Consider the following 16,030-nt stretch of genomic DNA (forward strand, 5'->3'; position numbering starts at 1 on the left):
TTGTGCAAATTAAGTTGCATGGTTAAAAAAAAAAATCAAACCAAACACCCTAGTTTACTTTGTAGCAGTACAAGGGAATTTAAAATTTATTGCTAACCATTATTTTCTTGGAAGCTACCTATAAATGTGGAATCTTAGGTCATAGATCTTTGTTGTTTGGAGGCTTTAAAAAAATGAAAATCTATACTTTTTCTCAAGAGTAAGCAAAATGTGGCACTTGAGGTAATATAGCTGGTATTTGCTACTTGAATAGTGTCCTTTTGGACACTTTACTTGATGCTCCTATCCTTTCCTACTCTCCCACTTCGTTTTCCTTCTTTTTATATTCTTCTTTGTTTCATTTCTTAACCTTCCTAGAACTCATCATTTGCTATAATTATTTGGAAAAGCGTCATGTAGTAAAAAATAAACTGATTCAACAATTAAGAGTCCTGGGTCTTCCACTATCAGGTGAATTAGTATTATTCCAATTCTTGTGTGAGCTATGGGACATTGAGTAAATCACTTAAATTTAGAAGTTTATAGAGTGATTGTTTAGGGTTTTATGATGACTAGTACCTTTTACAGCTTTATAATTAGAAACTCCTATGAACTATCCCTCCAATATTCCCTACAAGTTCTTTAAAATATACTATTAACTACCTTCTCAAGATGTATCATTGGTATATGTTTGTGAGCTAGGTGACCTTGGAGGTGCTGATTCAACGATTTTATGGAGTATTCATTAGAATATAAAGTAAAATCTGGACCAGAAAAATACTGAATTATTCATACTGGGGGCCTTATTTGCCTTAAGTCTAGTATTACTAAAGTAATTGATGTATATACACTTTCGTGCATTTACTCAAGATGTAGTCTTTTTTAAACAAAGAAGACATATTCTAGTTACTTTGTCAGAAACATCTGTTATCAGAGATAGAAATGATAGAAGAAACGCAGGATACTTTTCAGAACAGCAGATAAGGGAGGTAAAGGTATACAATGTAATTATATATTAACTAAAGAGGCCTCGGATGTGTTGGAAAATATAAAATATGCATCTAGTTGTCTTCAAGTAGGAGGTAATGGAAAGTTGGATCAAGGTTAAGGGAGGGACGTTGACCTGTGCCCAAGCAAGGAAGAGAAGAGGGGAAAAAAAGACACAGGAGAATATTATATAACCTAGGTTGTAAAAGGTATTTAATAAATGCCTCTTGACTTCACTTGATTTGACTTGTATCCAAGTTCCTAGGAAAAAGCTGCTGGCAACTAGGAGAGCCTGGCATCTCTACTCCAGGCAGATTTTTGATATCAGGAAATTAGATCTCCATCTGTAAGACAGTTCTGGTAACTTCCCCAGGGAAGTGGGAGAAATGGGCTGGGAGAGATTCTTCTTTTGGACATTCATCTTTCTCAGTTACCTTGAAAGAACTTAATTGGATTTATCTTCAGTACCAGCAGAATAAGCACCATTTGGTGTGATTTTAGTCATCTTCCTCAACCTCAGTGCGCATTTTTCTTTACACAATTGGGAATAAATTACTTACACACACTGAGGTAACACACATACACACAGTTTAAAATTTGTTCATTGAAAATATGACTGATACTTTTTTCTGTTTTGAAAGAAGGGTAAATGTCTGAGATCCAGAGGATACTGGATATCTGGGTGCAAAGGGGAAAGAAAGAAAGAAGAATTTTCTTCAAGGGAATAAGTGTTGAAGGAGAAAGATGGGGATATTGTCAGAAGTTTATAGAGAGCTGGTGACTTATAGAAGTTTGCATATGCCCAATTGTCTAAGGACAAATGTTGATGAGATTTTTGGTCTCATAGGTTAACAGGAAGTCTATGCTTAAGATTAACTTGTTTCTAAGGAGTTTGTTGCTCATAGAATTGATTCTACTTGATTTCATTAGGTCTTATATCTTTTACATACTCTGCATATCTTGTATATATCTATTTTTAGATTAGAATATGAGTTCCTTGAGGACAGGGGCTATTTTTGCCTTTTCTTTGTAGTCCTAGAATTTAACACAGTGCCTAGTATATAATAAGCCTTTAATAATGTTTGACTTGTTTGATGCCTTTGGAATACTTTGAAAGAAAAAGGAATCATCCTTCTACCTCCTTCCTGCTCTCCATTAACAAATATATAAATTGTTGAAACTACCTTTCACAACTTTCCACTTAGTTATATACATAGGCTATCTGTCCTTTGAGAGGATTAAGTGGAACTGCAGTATGATTGTAATTCATTCATAGAATCTTAGAATTGAGACATAAACCTTAGAAAAAAATTCATACCTTAAATATTTATTGAAGAACTTTTATATGCCTTACACTATCTAATTTATAATTCAGGGACTATAACCATCTGAAACCACAGACTGACTTCCTATTATTTCAAGGGATTTAAAATATTTAAAGGATATTTGAAGGTTTTGAAGTATCTATTAATGGAGGCTGATAAGAGTTACTGGTAAAAGTTCTTCTGAAGAGACAGTCAAGAGGATTTTACCTGTTTTGACATAGAACAGAACCCTTTGAAATCTCACAATTTCCTTAGTTTGTTTTTTTTTTTTAATAGAACCTCCTTGTCCAGAAATATCATTTATCTATTGTTATAATTATAACAATATATTAAGGTAATATTATGATAATAAGTCTTCCTCAATAACACTTGTCGAGTTCACATTTTTCTATGACTACTTAATGTGTGATTCCAAAAAAGCAAGTTTGTAAATGTTTTTCTTTTTACTCTCTCCCATGAGCTCCTATGAGAGAGCATTCTCCCTCTCCTCCCTTCTCCTTTATTTCTCTACCACTGACTTTTTCTGTGAAATTCATGCATATTTAAGAAATCTAAGTGCTTTACTTTCCCTTTTTAGGACTCTTGCTCAAATGAGTACCATTCCTTTCCTTTGGTGTCAGTCAACAGGCAAATATTAAACATTTAGTAATATTTGAGGCACTTGTAGGGGGTGGAGAGGGGGATGCAAAGAAAGGCAAAAGAAGTTTCTGCCCTCAAGGAGCTCCCATTTTAATAGGGGAAACAACCTGTAAATAGTTAGAAACAATGGATATTATGAACTGTCTTGCCAAATACATAGTTTACATTCCTAAGGATTTTTTGGTTAAAAAAATGTTTCTAACCACACTCATCCATACATATTTTTCATGTTTTTTTTTTTTTTCTTATATACTTTCAGGAGAAGGAATGCCATTTCTGGGCTTATTGATGCTACAGAATGGGAGGTCTATTTACTAGATAGCACCTTCTGGGAGAAAATAAAATAGCCAAATTTTTTAGGAGTTTAGTAAATGTTTATTGACTATTGACTAAAAACACTATATCAATGCTAGCCACCTTTATCATAATCATTAGTTTATATTATTATAGTTTTTGTCACTTAATAGTATTTTTTAATGTACAATAATTTTAACATAATAAAATAGCAATTCTTCAAAATATGACTAGAAAAATTATCTTCTACCATCAACTTATAAGATCCTAATTTAGACTGTCTACTGTTCTTTAGCTGAACTCTCCCCTCAAATTTAGTACCAAATATATCTAGACAGAGGAGGCAGTTTATAAATTAATACTTTTGCTTAAAAATAGAGAGTTTGGTTTCTAACAGAGTTTTTCTCTTTGGACTTTTTTTTTCCTGCAGGTGATCATCAACAGCACAATCACACCTAATATGACTTTCACCAAAACATCGCAGAAATTCGGCCAGTGGGCAGACAGCAGAGCAAACACTGTGTTTGGTTTGGGTTTTTCTTCTGAGCAACAGCTGACAAAGGTAGCTTGGTTCTTTCTACAATATGCTACTATGCTTGATGAAGTCTTTCAGATTTTAGTTGCTGCGTTTAGGACCTAATTCATGCTGTCAACAATATTTGAGTAAAAGTCCTGTCAAAAAACATGATTCTATTTCAGGACATAACTTTTAAGACTATCTGTACTGTTTGCTTGTAAGCTAGATGTACTTTGCTAATGTAAGGAGTTCCTTGGGGATGGAAAAGCAGAATGTAAATAAATTGTCCATATCTAACAAAATTCTAGAATTCTGTCGTAAAAAGAGAATTGGAATGAGTTCAGGAGCTCTGGCTTAAAATCCCTGCCATTAACTAATTTTATGTTCTGGATTAAATTATCCTGCCTTCACCTATAAAATAAAAAATTGGACTTAATGAATTTTTCAGATCTCTTCTAGCTTTAAGAATCAACATAGAAGTCTCATGGTGGGACCACTTTCCTAATTTATTGCCCTTTCTTTCCTAAAGTTTAAGACTGACATCCAAAATGAAAGTTTCCTCTCCCTAGCTGCATTCATTGTCAGTACAAAAGCGTGAATATTGCATTGTTTTCCAAAGCTAGATGCCTTGAGTTTTCAAGGTCCTAAAAATTAGATCTCAGTTACACCTTCCAAAGTGGGTGAAAGAGATGGAATTACCTCTACCTGTTTGATTAGTGATAGGGGCATCAACATTTCTTGCAGTGGATAAAGAGGTTAAGAAGTTGCTTTGGGAAAATAATTTAGTTCCACTGCCATCCTAGTCCATTGTAGTAATTTTGGAGCTATTGCCCTCTGCAAATTCCATTCTTAGTCTCTACTGGGTAACTTACTAATGGGTGTAATTATTTTTGCTTTTCAACCATGTACTTTCCTCCCACGTCCCTAAATTTTATGTTGTTTGTACTGATTCAGTTTAAGAAGAGCCATTGGAGAAGGCACTTTAAAAATTCTACTAGCTCAGGATGAAGTGTTTACTATACATAGACTATAGTAGGCAATGTTTCCTTTAATTTGTTAAAATTGTGATTGAATGATCTTATTGGCAACAACTAGGAAGCTGGATTTATGTAAGCAGAGTTTACTGTTTTAATGAAATAAGTGAATAATTGTTACTGTCTTGCATGGCTATTATACATAAATGATAATTCATTTATTCAAATGGTTTTCACTACTAATATTGCTATTTTATCACCAAATCAGGTATTTTGGGGATAAGACAGGAGGAACTGAACTGTGCAGAATATTGGTTTGAGGGCCCTCCGAATATCTTTGGATTTGCAAGGTAGAAGACTCAAGCAGTGAGAACTACTTGTTCCTGAGACTAGGAGCCCCAAGACACAAATGTTCAAGATAGATTTATTGTTCGGAGCAAGGCATGATGACATAGTCTGAAATCCCTGGACACACTTAGATTAGTGTGAACTCATATCTTTTACTCTAATGACATAATGGATATTTATAGAGAGCTTTAAGATATGCAAAGTGATGCGTAATCTCATTTGGTCATCATAACAATCCTCTGCAGAGGTATTATTACTGTCCCATTTTGCCTATGAGGAAACTGAATTTCAAAGTTGTTTTCAAAGGCAAGATTTGAACCCATTTCTTCCAGATACCAAGTTCAGCATTCCTCTTGTGTGTATTACAGACTTATACTAGTAGTTCTGTATTTCCTTCACTCATTGCTTTTCCTGGTGGTTCAAAGATTAAATTTTGCAGCCTACAAGGATAAAGTTAGGGACAAGGGTGGGACATACTGAGAAGGCAGAATAAAAATGATAACTTGCAATTTCCCTGAAGGAGAAAAGGAGTTAGGTAACACAAAGCTCTGTTTTTCCTTCTTCCCTTTTCTCTTACAAAACCTGCCTCACATAGGTTGAATGACATGATTTAAAGGAAGATACACCACTTACTTTTCACTCTCACAGTATTTCCCTCTCCTAGTTAAAACTTTGATCTTTGACAATTAGACTAGATTTTGGAGAGGGATTAAAGGAAGTGTTGACTGTCGGAGATTGAAATTCTTTGCATTTGTTTTCTTAACACTGAACTTCAATACACTGGAAAAAATGAGAATTTTGGTGTGACTAATGGGGAATAGAAAGTAAAAATTAATTTTGGAATATGGGAATTCTGCTGTGAATGACAGAGGCAAGTGGGTTGCCTAGTAGGTAGTTAAAATAAAAACTTTGGAAGGTAAAAGGAAAAGATGTGTTAAAGGAAAAAAGAAGTAAGTGAAAGAAGTGGTATAAAAAACACATGTTCCCTACTTGGAAATGATTCTTTTTTTTTTTATGCAAAGCAGAAAAATTATCACTGGTAAGTGACTTGCCTAAGGTCATACAGTTAGGAAGTGTTAAGTATTTGAAGCCAGATTTAAACAGGTCTTCCTAACTTCAGAGCCAGTGCTCTATCCACTGAACCATATAGTTCCCCTAGAAAATTTTCCTAATAATTTATAATAGTTGACATTTTTTATGTATTATTGTAAAATTTACTAAATGTTTTATATACAGTCTCATTCTTTTGTCTTTATGCCCTGAGCTAAATACTAGAGGTATTATTCCCATTTTACTGGTGCAGTAACAGAGGCTTAATAGTTCAGACATTTAATACATATCAAAGTTAGAATTTGAACTCAGATCTCTTCTAAATTTTATCATTCTTATCACTGTTTGTATAAAGTTTATTTAACTCTGTCAGATCTCTCCCTTTTCTTTAGTTCTCTTCAGCCTACTAGAGCAGTAAGAAGACAAATAAACCAGTTTCTCTGGTCTTAATTCTCTATCCCTCAACTTCTTAAACTGTGGTTCATGACCCTATATGAGGTCATTTATTGAATGTGGGGAGTCATGAAATTATGATTCATTATTAGTAAATGTTTGATTTATATACCTATTTTATGTACCTATATACCTAGGGTCACGTAAAAATTTCTCAGGCAAAAATAGGTTCAAGTGGAAAAAATTTAAGGCTGGCTGCTCTATCCCAAGAAATGGTTGGCCCATCTTCTTTACCTGATCTAAATATTTAATGTCTGATTCTCACTCACCAGCCAAAGTGAACTTGTTTTCTGATTATTATGGACCAGAAATTCATACAATAAATAGAATGTTTATTTGGAGGGATTTAGTGGTATAGGTAGCTGCAAACATGAAGCTTGGTAAGAATTATGGATATATAGTTAGAGATGGTCAGAGGAGTGCTATACTTGCTGCTATAGTTAGAGTCTTATCTATATGAGCAAATCTCCATTTTTTATTATTATACTGTTAGAGTAAAGGCCTCAGTAGCTAACAGTGTAAATCATTTGCTTTTCATAATTATCTTCTATGTGATCTCTGATGAACTTTCTCCACATAATTGATCTTGACTCATTTTCTGACTTTTTCAGTTAATATTGAAGTAGGAAAAGCTCTGAATGTTGGCTAGATTTTTATTTATTCTAGATGAAAGTTGAAAGGAAGCTAAAGTCTAAAGATTTTTTAGCTTTTAAAATATTATTTGTTTTTTGAATCACTGCTATTTCCAAATATTATCCTACCTACTTCTATGAAATATTCTCTATAATAAAGAAAAAATAAAAGTTATAGAAAATTGATCAATACAGGGACTATATATAATACTTTGCATTGATAGCTAGACTTAGAGAAATGTATTTCATCACTTGTCCTCTAGAACCTGAATTAGTGCATTTTATCTGAGATTGATTTGTTTGGCTAGATTTTAAGTTAGTTTTCTACTTTAGCCTAAGTCATTAATTCACCAGTAGTTACTATTGCCGTTAGCATATACTCAAAGGATAGTTTTTGGTATTTAGGTCATGAATCAGCAGATAATAATTAGGTAGGAGACATGGGGATATTCTCAGAGCTACTGAATGTAAATGTAGTTAATTTAAATATACAAACTGGACCTAACAGAGATTAATTGAAACCAATTTATGGGCCAGAATTTGGACATATCTCTGCTCAGAAAACTTGGTATACCAGGTTTTTTGAACATTAGGTTGATGTTTGTTATATTAAATCAAGTGGGTAGATGAAATAAATAAATAAATGCGGATGCATTATCTCTGAGAATACACAATACAAACTGGTAATTTTAGAAAGTGTCTGTACAAAGCCAAAAAGGTTGTTCTCTTTCACCATTATTATATTTTTTGGGGAGGGGAAAAACAGAGAGGAAGGAACGGTCTTTTTAATGGGTTTAATAGGAGTAAAGTATTTTCTTTCTTTTTATTGTGGGAAGCGAGATGTATGGATTGTTTCTCAAATAAAAACTTGCTTTCTGTCTAGTGTTTTTTTTTTTTTTCCCCCAGCCCAGTTATAGAGTTTGATCATCCATTTCCTTTACAAATCTGTGGGTGGTTAGAAACACTTAGTGCACAGTTGTTCCTTTTGTGCCACTCTGTTAAAAACTTGAGGTCCTTTATGCCAGCAAATTATTGCTTTCAGAGATTGTTAATCTTTAAACTAATGAAAATTTATCAGTGAATGGGAAAGAGTTTATGGTATAGTGGTTGGGGTTGGGGGGAGGGGAATTTACTGTGAATATTCTGAACCATAGAATTGTTATAGCTATTTCATAAATCTTTAAAATGTATTACAACTCATAAAATATTGCTTTCTTCATTTTTATAGAAGACAGTATGAAGCAGTTATGCTTAATCTAAGCCACAAAGAACTTGAAAGATTATTTATTTGTTTATCTATTTATTTGTTTTGATGTGACAACCAGAAGGATTTTTAAAAAGCAGCTCTTCTATCAGATTGAATTAGTTAGGCCATATTTGGAGGCAGGGGAATTGACTTAATCAGAAAGCTCTTTTAGTTCTGGAATTCCAGGAAGGATTTCTATAATAAATATAATAAAGCTATAATTTAAAAAAACAGAGAGGATGAAAAATGACCTTCAAAAGAATGTAACATTAAAATTAAGCTTTGAAGGAAGCTAATAATTTTTGGAGAAAAAAGTACTTTCCAGGAATAAGTCAACTTGGAAAAAGGGATGGAATCAGGAGGTAACACTTTTTGTTTCATTTTTTAAAAAACCTTCTAATCATATAATATGGTGAATTGAATGAAAATTGATCAAGAAACCCTATATGGAGCCATCTGACTGTGGGCATCTCCTAAACCTTTTCCTTTTTGGCCTTCTGTAACTTTAGGGTGACAGAAATGTTCTTTAAAACGTCCATACCCATATGTCATGGAAAGTAATAAGGAAAGGATGTTTCTGTGTGTCTGGTACTCCATCTCTGGAGCAGAGAATATAATAGGTTAAAGCAGGGAAAAATGAATAAAAATAACCATCTCTTTAATGTGCCAATTCAGTGGAAATCATGACAGTGGCAGCATTGGATTTGTGATACTATCTTTTAAAAAAAATTTTATTGAGATATTTTGTTTTTATATCACCTAAATTTTTATCTATATCCCTCCCACTCTTTGCTCCCAGAGAGCTATCCTATGACAAAGAATGAAAAAAACAAGGAAAAAAAACCCCACACCAAAACTGCTCATTACATTAAAAAAAGATCATGTGCAATATTCCAAACCTATAGACTACTTTACTCCCATCTCTTCTTTGAGGCCATACTTGTTCTTTATAATTTTGCTACATTGATTTTTAAAAATTATTATTTTGTGTTCTTTCTATTTTCATTGGTATAATTATTATCTTCTTGCCTCCTGTTTACTTCATTTTGCATTGATTCATTTAAGTCTCTCCATGCTTCTCTGTATTAATTATATTCATTATTTTTATAGCATAGTAATATTTTATTTTATCAGTCATCATAGTAGTCAATATATATTTAAAATTTACAAAGGATAATAGGAATATTGTTTGATTTTCACAACATTCCCATGAAGTAAGTTCTATTATTCCCTCATTTTATAGTTGAGGAAACTGAGGTAAACAGTGTTAAGTGACTTGGCAAGTATTACATAGCTAGTAAATATCTAAGGCTGTATTTGAACTTAGTTCTTTCTTACTGCAAGTCTAAGGCTCTATCTATTTGTCACTTAGTGCTTCATTCATGTACCAAAATTTGTTTAGGCCTTCCCCAGTTGATGTACATCTACTTTATTTCCAGTTCTTTGCTATAAATATATTGGTATATATGGGACCTTTAAATAAAAAATTAGTGATTTTGGAGGTATATTTCTTGCAGTAGAATCTCTGGCTTAAAAGGCATTTTAGTCACTTTATTTTCCTAATTCCGAATTGCTTTCTAACATGGCTGTACTGACTTACAGCTCCATCTAGAATATACTTGCATACCTTTCTTTCTAGGAGACAGAATGTTTTGTAGAAGGAACAGGAAATAGAACTGTTTGGTTAGAACTTAAAATGTTTGAAGGGAAATAACATGTAACAAAGTTAGAAATTTGGCTACATTTATACTGTAAAGGGCTTTAAGTGTCAGTTTGTATCTGGTTCTAGAGGCAACAGGGAGCCACTAAAGTTTTTGATCAAAAAGATCAGATCAGTGCTTTAGGAATATCATTTTTGGCAGTTTTGTGGGAAGATAAATCAGAAGAAAAAGAGGAAAGGGAAGGTAAAAAGAAAGGAATAAGCATTTGTTAAGTTTCAGTCATGTGCTAGGCACTATGCTTAGATATTTACAAATATCTCATTCGATCCTCACCACCCCATGGGGTAGGTGCTATTATTAAACTTATTTTATAGTTGATGTTATTGGACACAGAGAGACCAATTAGGAAACTCCCATAGTAGGCCAGGTAAAAGACGTTGAGGTCTAAATTAGGTTGGCAGTTGTATGATTGAAGAGAAAAGGAAGAATGCAAATAATATTGTGCAAGTAGAATCCTCAGATCTTAGCAACTAATTAGATTTGAGATTGACTCCAATGTTGTATATCTGGTTGAGCAGAAAGACAGTGGTGCTTTCAAAACAAATAGAGAAAGTAAGAAATGAGGTGCTTTGGGAGGAAATATAATGACTTCTGTTTGAGATATATTGAGTTTGAGCTGCCAATGGAACATTTAGTTAGAAATATCTAGTAGCAGGACTAGAGCTCAGGAGGAAAGAAATGATGACTGAACTTATGGAAATTGATGAATTCTCTCAGTGAGTTGATTGATTGATGAACTCAGTGAGAGAGTTGTTGAGAAAAGGTGAGGACTCATGACAGCTTTGGAAGACACCCACACTTAGCAGGCATAATATGGATGGTGATCCAGCAAAAGAGAATGTAAAAAAAAGAGCCAAAGAATCAAAAGAACATTATCTGTCTGTCCCCTGTCCTCACCCACCCCTGCTCTTCTCCCCCATTCATTTTCACACCCACACAAAGTATATAGAAAAGAGTATATAGAAAAGGATAGTAATCACTGTCAAATGCTGCAAATGTCAATAAGAATTAGGACTAAGAAAAGATGATCACACTTTGCAGCTGATGTGATTGGTAACTTTGGAGAAAATTTTAGTAAAGAGGTAAAAGGTCAGATTACAAAGAGTTTGGAAGTGATGAATTCAAGGAGAGTAGACAGTTTTTCTAGAACTTTGCCTGCAAAAGAGTAAAAAGATATTAGATAAGTTGAAACAGTGATGTTTTGACTGAAATGGACCATTGCAACTTTTATATTGTTTTGTTACCCTTAGAAATAGTTCTTTGTTTAATTATGGCACATTTTAAAAGACCTGTGACACTTTTTATCTCCTGAGATATTTTCTGGTATATAAAGCAGAGCTTCTTAAATTTTTTCCATTCATGACCCCTTTTCGCCAGAAAAATTTTTATGCAGTCTATAAATATATAAAATAGGTACACAACTCAAACATTTACTGATAATAAATCATAATTTTATGACTCCCCCACATTCAGTTATGCAACCCACAGTTTAAGAAGCTTTTAGGTAAAGCATAAATATTCCTCCCTTCTCATACAAGTTTTGACAGAAGTATCCTTCCTTCTACTTGTGAAACCAAAGATGTGAAAGTCTTCCCAATGAATATATGTTGGGATACTTAATATTTGGTTTCCCTTATGTTCCTGATTCCTCTCCTGTGTGGAATATTATATGAACTGTTCTTTTTCTTATTTTTTTGTCTTTTCCTTCCATCCTTCCCCCACCCCTCAGGTTTTTCCATGTTTTTGGAACAGAATTGAGATTTAGGTGTACTTTGGCCATCATCTGCCACACTTAAATCAAAGAACACTGACAGAAACAATGATGATCAATTTCTGAGGAAACATTCTCTCAAGCAAATTTCTCTTCCATAATGTATTTATGATTTCTGTGTCACTATCACAGTGGACCAAAATACTTTCTTATTAATTTATCTGAATTCTATCTCATTTGTGCTGTTAGTTGATAGAGTATAAAGAAGGAACATCAATCATGACTTCAAATATTTACATTTATATTTTTGGGGAAAATTTACTTGCTCTAAATCCTGCATACACACTGTAAATTAGAAAATGATACTTGTGTAGATAGGACATGTAGACTGTAGTTTTTTTCCAAGATCTTCTTAATATTTCCTTGATATCCCTACTTGGATGACATCACAGTCACCTCAAACTCGACATTTCCAAAACAAAACATATTCTCATCCTCATCCCCAACCAACCCCTTCTAATTTTTTTCTTAGAGTTCAAAATACCTCCATTGTTCTAATCACCCAGTTCAACCTGGGAGATTTTCATTCTCTATTCCTCACCCTCTAATATTCAGTCAGTTGCTAAATCTGGTTAATTCCATCTCCTCAACATTTCTCACATCTGTTCTCTTCTTCCCATTTATACCACAATCACATAGTTTGTCATCAACTCTCTTGGACTCATAGCTTCCCAAATGGTCTCCCTGCATACAACTTCCACACAGCTGCCAAATTGCCAACTCAAATCTGACTATGATATTTTCCTTGTTTAAGAAGTTCCAGTGAGTTCCTGGTTGCCTTTATGAGTCCTATGTTTGGCATTTAGAACCATTGGCCAATTAGCTTAAGGCTAATTCTTTCATGTTCTTTAAGTACTGGTCAAATTTCTATTTCTCTATACAGGACAATGTATTTCTTGCCTCCATCTTATTTTTCACAGCCTGCCCTTCTTGTCAAGTGCTCTCCTTCCTCACTTTTGCTTCCTGTAATCTCTAGCACTCTCCCCACACTCTCAAGGCTCAGCTCAAGTATATTCTCCTCCAAGAAGCTTTCCCTAATGTTCCTAGTTGCTACTTATCTTTTATTATCTTTCCCAATAGAAATGAATTATCTTCAAAATTAGGTGGTGCAGTGGATTGAGTGCTAGCCCTTCAGTCTGGAGAATCTGAATTGAAATCTGGCCTCAGACATTTATTAGCTGTGTGACCCTGGGTAAGTCGCTTAACCCTGTTTGTCCATTTCCTTATCTGTAAAATAAGCTGGAGGAGGAAATGGCAAACACTCCAGTATTTTAGCAAAAAAAAATTCCAAATGGGGTCACAAAGAGTCAGACTTGACTGAAAAATGTTTGAACAATAATTTTTAAAAGCTATTGTTATTTAGTAGCTTGCGTTTGCTAACCCCATTTTTTACCAGCAACATGTCAACTTCTAATTCCATGTCTCACTTTGAATCACCAAAGCCATCTTTTTCCAAACTCATATGTCAATGAACTTGTGTCTTTTCAGTAAGCATTGAACCAGAGATAAGTACCTGTTGATCTTTCAGCTAGAAAAAGTTTGGGCTTTTTGGGTCATTTTTATATACTGAGTTTTATTCTGCTAGTGTGATAGAACAAGGTTTCTTAAACTTTTCCCACTCAAAACCCCTTTTCACCTGAGAAATTTTATGCAACTCTGGTTATATAGATGCATTAAATAGAGATACAAATCAAACATTTACTGATAACATATCATAATTTTGTAACCCATTGCTCCCCTCCCCCCCCAATCAATTGTTACATGACCCCATATAGGGTTGCAACCTGAAGTTTGTGGCAGAATGTTGGATTTGGAATCAAAGTCACCATCATCATCCAGTCATTTTTTTTCCAGTTATGTCCATATATAGAATTTTCTAGGCAAAGATATTCTTCGGATCATTTTATAGATGAGGAAATCAAGGCAATTAGGGTTAAGTGACTTGCCTAGAGTTCCACAGTAAGTATCTGAAAGCCATATTTGAACTCCAGAAGATGAGTTTTTCTGACTCCAGATCTATGACTATATTCATTGTGTTACCAAGCTACACCTTGGAATCAAAATATCTGATTTCAAATCTGGCTTTATATAGCCCATCACATATCAATGAAAACACTCCTTTCCTTTTAGTGAGAAACAGACAATCACAGTGTAATGGATGTAATAATTAAGTCTTTGGTTTTGGTTTTTGTTTTTTCTGGCTTTTTTGCTCAGGAGCTGTTGTTTCCTTTTCAGGCACACTTTTTTTTTTTTAATGGTAGATTTGATGTTCCTTTGGATGCTTAAGGTTATAGAGAGGCTTACCTTTTGCAACTGGTACCTGCTCTTATTTTCCAATGGTTTTTGCTTCCTTGCTGTCTCTAGTCCCTTTAGGTCAAGAACCAACTTTTTCTAGTAGATATGAAATGCTCCTATCCTAAAGGCAGTTTTGGAATATTTCACTGTAAAAATGCCTGTGAAGACTTGGTCTTACCTACTTTTCTATATTTAGCAAAACTTTTCTGAAGAGGGAAAATTATGTTAGTGTTAAGAGTTGAGACTGTGTTCCATGCAAAGTTAATATTAATTCATCTGTTCTGGTATTCTTTGTATGATTGAAGTTAAAGTAATAAAGCTGAATTATAATTATGTGATTAAAAACAAGAAGTAACTTTTGCTAAAAACCAAAAACCTTAAAACAGGCAATTTTGAAATGTAATTTAGTTCCCATCTGGCTAATATTAATTACTATATAGATAATCTAAGATATTAATGCATTTTCTTGGTCTATCTTTTTAATACATAAAGTTCCATTATTCCCAAGGTAAGAGTTTATTTCCAAGTGTAATTTAAATAGTAGCTAAAAGATGTATTTAATAATATGAAATGCTTTTTAAAAAACCCATCAAGCCTGTACTTCTTCCTTTTTATGTACATATTTGATTTTTCTTTGTTCCTTGGGGAACATTGAATTTTTCTGTGTAGTTAGTAAATAATTTTTACCTTCATCTCAATCAATAATCAATATCATTTTGGTTTTGAGTCTTTATTAAATTTCCAATCTTTCTCCTAAATGTTAAGGATGTCGTAGCCTGAGTGACTTTGTTTTCTAGTATTTATTAGCAAAAGCTCTTGCTATACTCTTAGGAAACATTTTCCTGACTTTCTAAAAATTATCTAAAAAGCTTGCTGTTGCTTTTTTTTTTTTTCTTTTTTTTCCTTTTTTTTTTTTTTTTTTTTGCACACACAGTATTTGCTGACTTGAGAAGGAGGCATAATGGTGATGGTGATTCTGAACAGCAATAACGTTTGGGCCAGGAATGACTTCAGTAAACATTATTAATGTTCAGTTTGCAGAGAAATTCCAGGAAGTGAAGGAAGCTGCCAAATTAGCTAGAGACAAGTCTCAAGAGAAAATCGAGACTTCAAGCAATCATTCTCAAGTAAGTAAAATATCCAGGAAACAAACCTGTATTTCATCAGTTATTAGCTTTCATGAATGCTTTGGGCAAAACACCCCCTCTTCCCCCGGAAAACCCCTAAACAACAACAAATATTAACAATGGAGAGTTTGTAAAGGTTGTCTGCACTTTGTTGTCCTGTAATATTTTCCTGGTGTTTATCAACCTTTTTACAGAACTGAATGTCAGAGGAAGTGAAACCGTATGTAATTTTGATAGAAAACTTTTTACTTCAAAGTAGTTGTACTGGGAGAAAATCTCTTTGAATGGCCTTTTACTCAGTAATACTCTCTGTAACCACATAGTTTAAGGTAAACAAGTTTCATGCTAAAAGATGGATTTCAGTTCTGTTCTAATTTGTTTCTCTTTGTTCAGAGGAAATCTAGCATTATCATACTAAGACTGGCATGTTATTCCAATAACAACCTTATTAAAGTGGATTGACTAAATGTAGTTTGATTTTATTTTAATATGAATTCAAGACATCTGTATCTATTAAGTATGCTCCTCTGTAACAGTAGAGTGAAAAACATTGCTTTAGAAAATCTGCTATCTGAGTTATACTTGGAGTATATTCAGGAAAATAGCACCCCTGTTTATATTTTTAATAGAAATTTTTTTTTCAGAATTAACATATGACTAATATCCCTTTAA

The 16,030-nt window shown here is 33.5% G+C and overlaps 1 protein-coding gene across 2 annotated transcripts in view; it reads left to right on the forward strand.

The window, feature by feature from the left end:
• The window catches only part of HOMER2 (homer scaffold protein 2), a 151,465-nt gene that overhangs the window by 115,841 nt on the left and 19,594 nt on the right, over nt 1–16,030 (forward strand). For both annotated transcript variants that reach the window (XM_012541772.3, XM_031955683.1), the window contains exons 3-4: nt 3,655–3,786; nt 15,266–15,358. In XM_012541772.3, the coding sequence (XP_012397226.2) occupies nt 3,655–3,786; nt 15,266–15,358 (225 nt within the window). The remainder of the gene's footprint in view (nt 1–3,654; nt 3,787–15,265; nt 15,359–16,030) is intronic.

Source organism: Sarcophilus harrisii, chromosome 2 (assembly GCF_902635505.1).
Source record: "Sarcophilus harrisii chromosome 2, mSarHar1.11, whole genome shotgun sequence".
Lineage (NCBI taxonomy): Eukaryota > Metazoa > Chordata > Mammalia > Dasyuromorphia > Dasyuridae > Sarcophilus > Sarcophilus harrisii.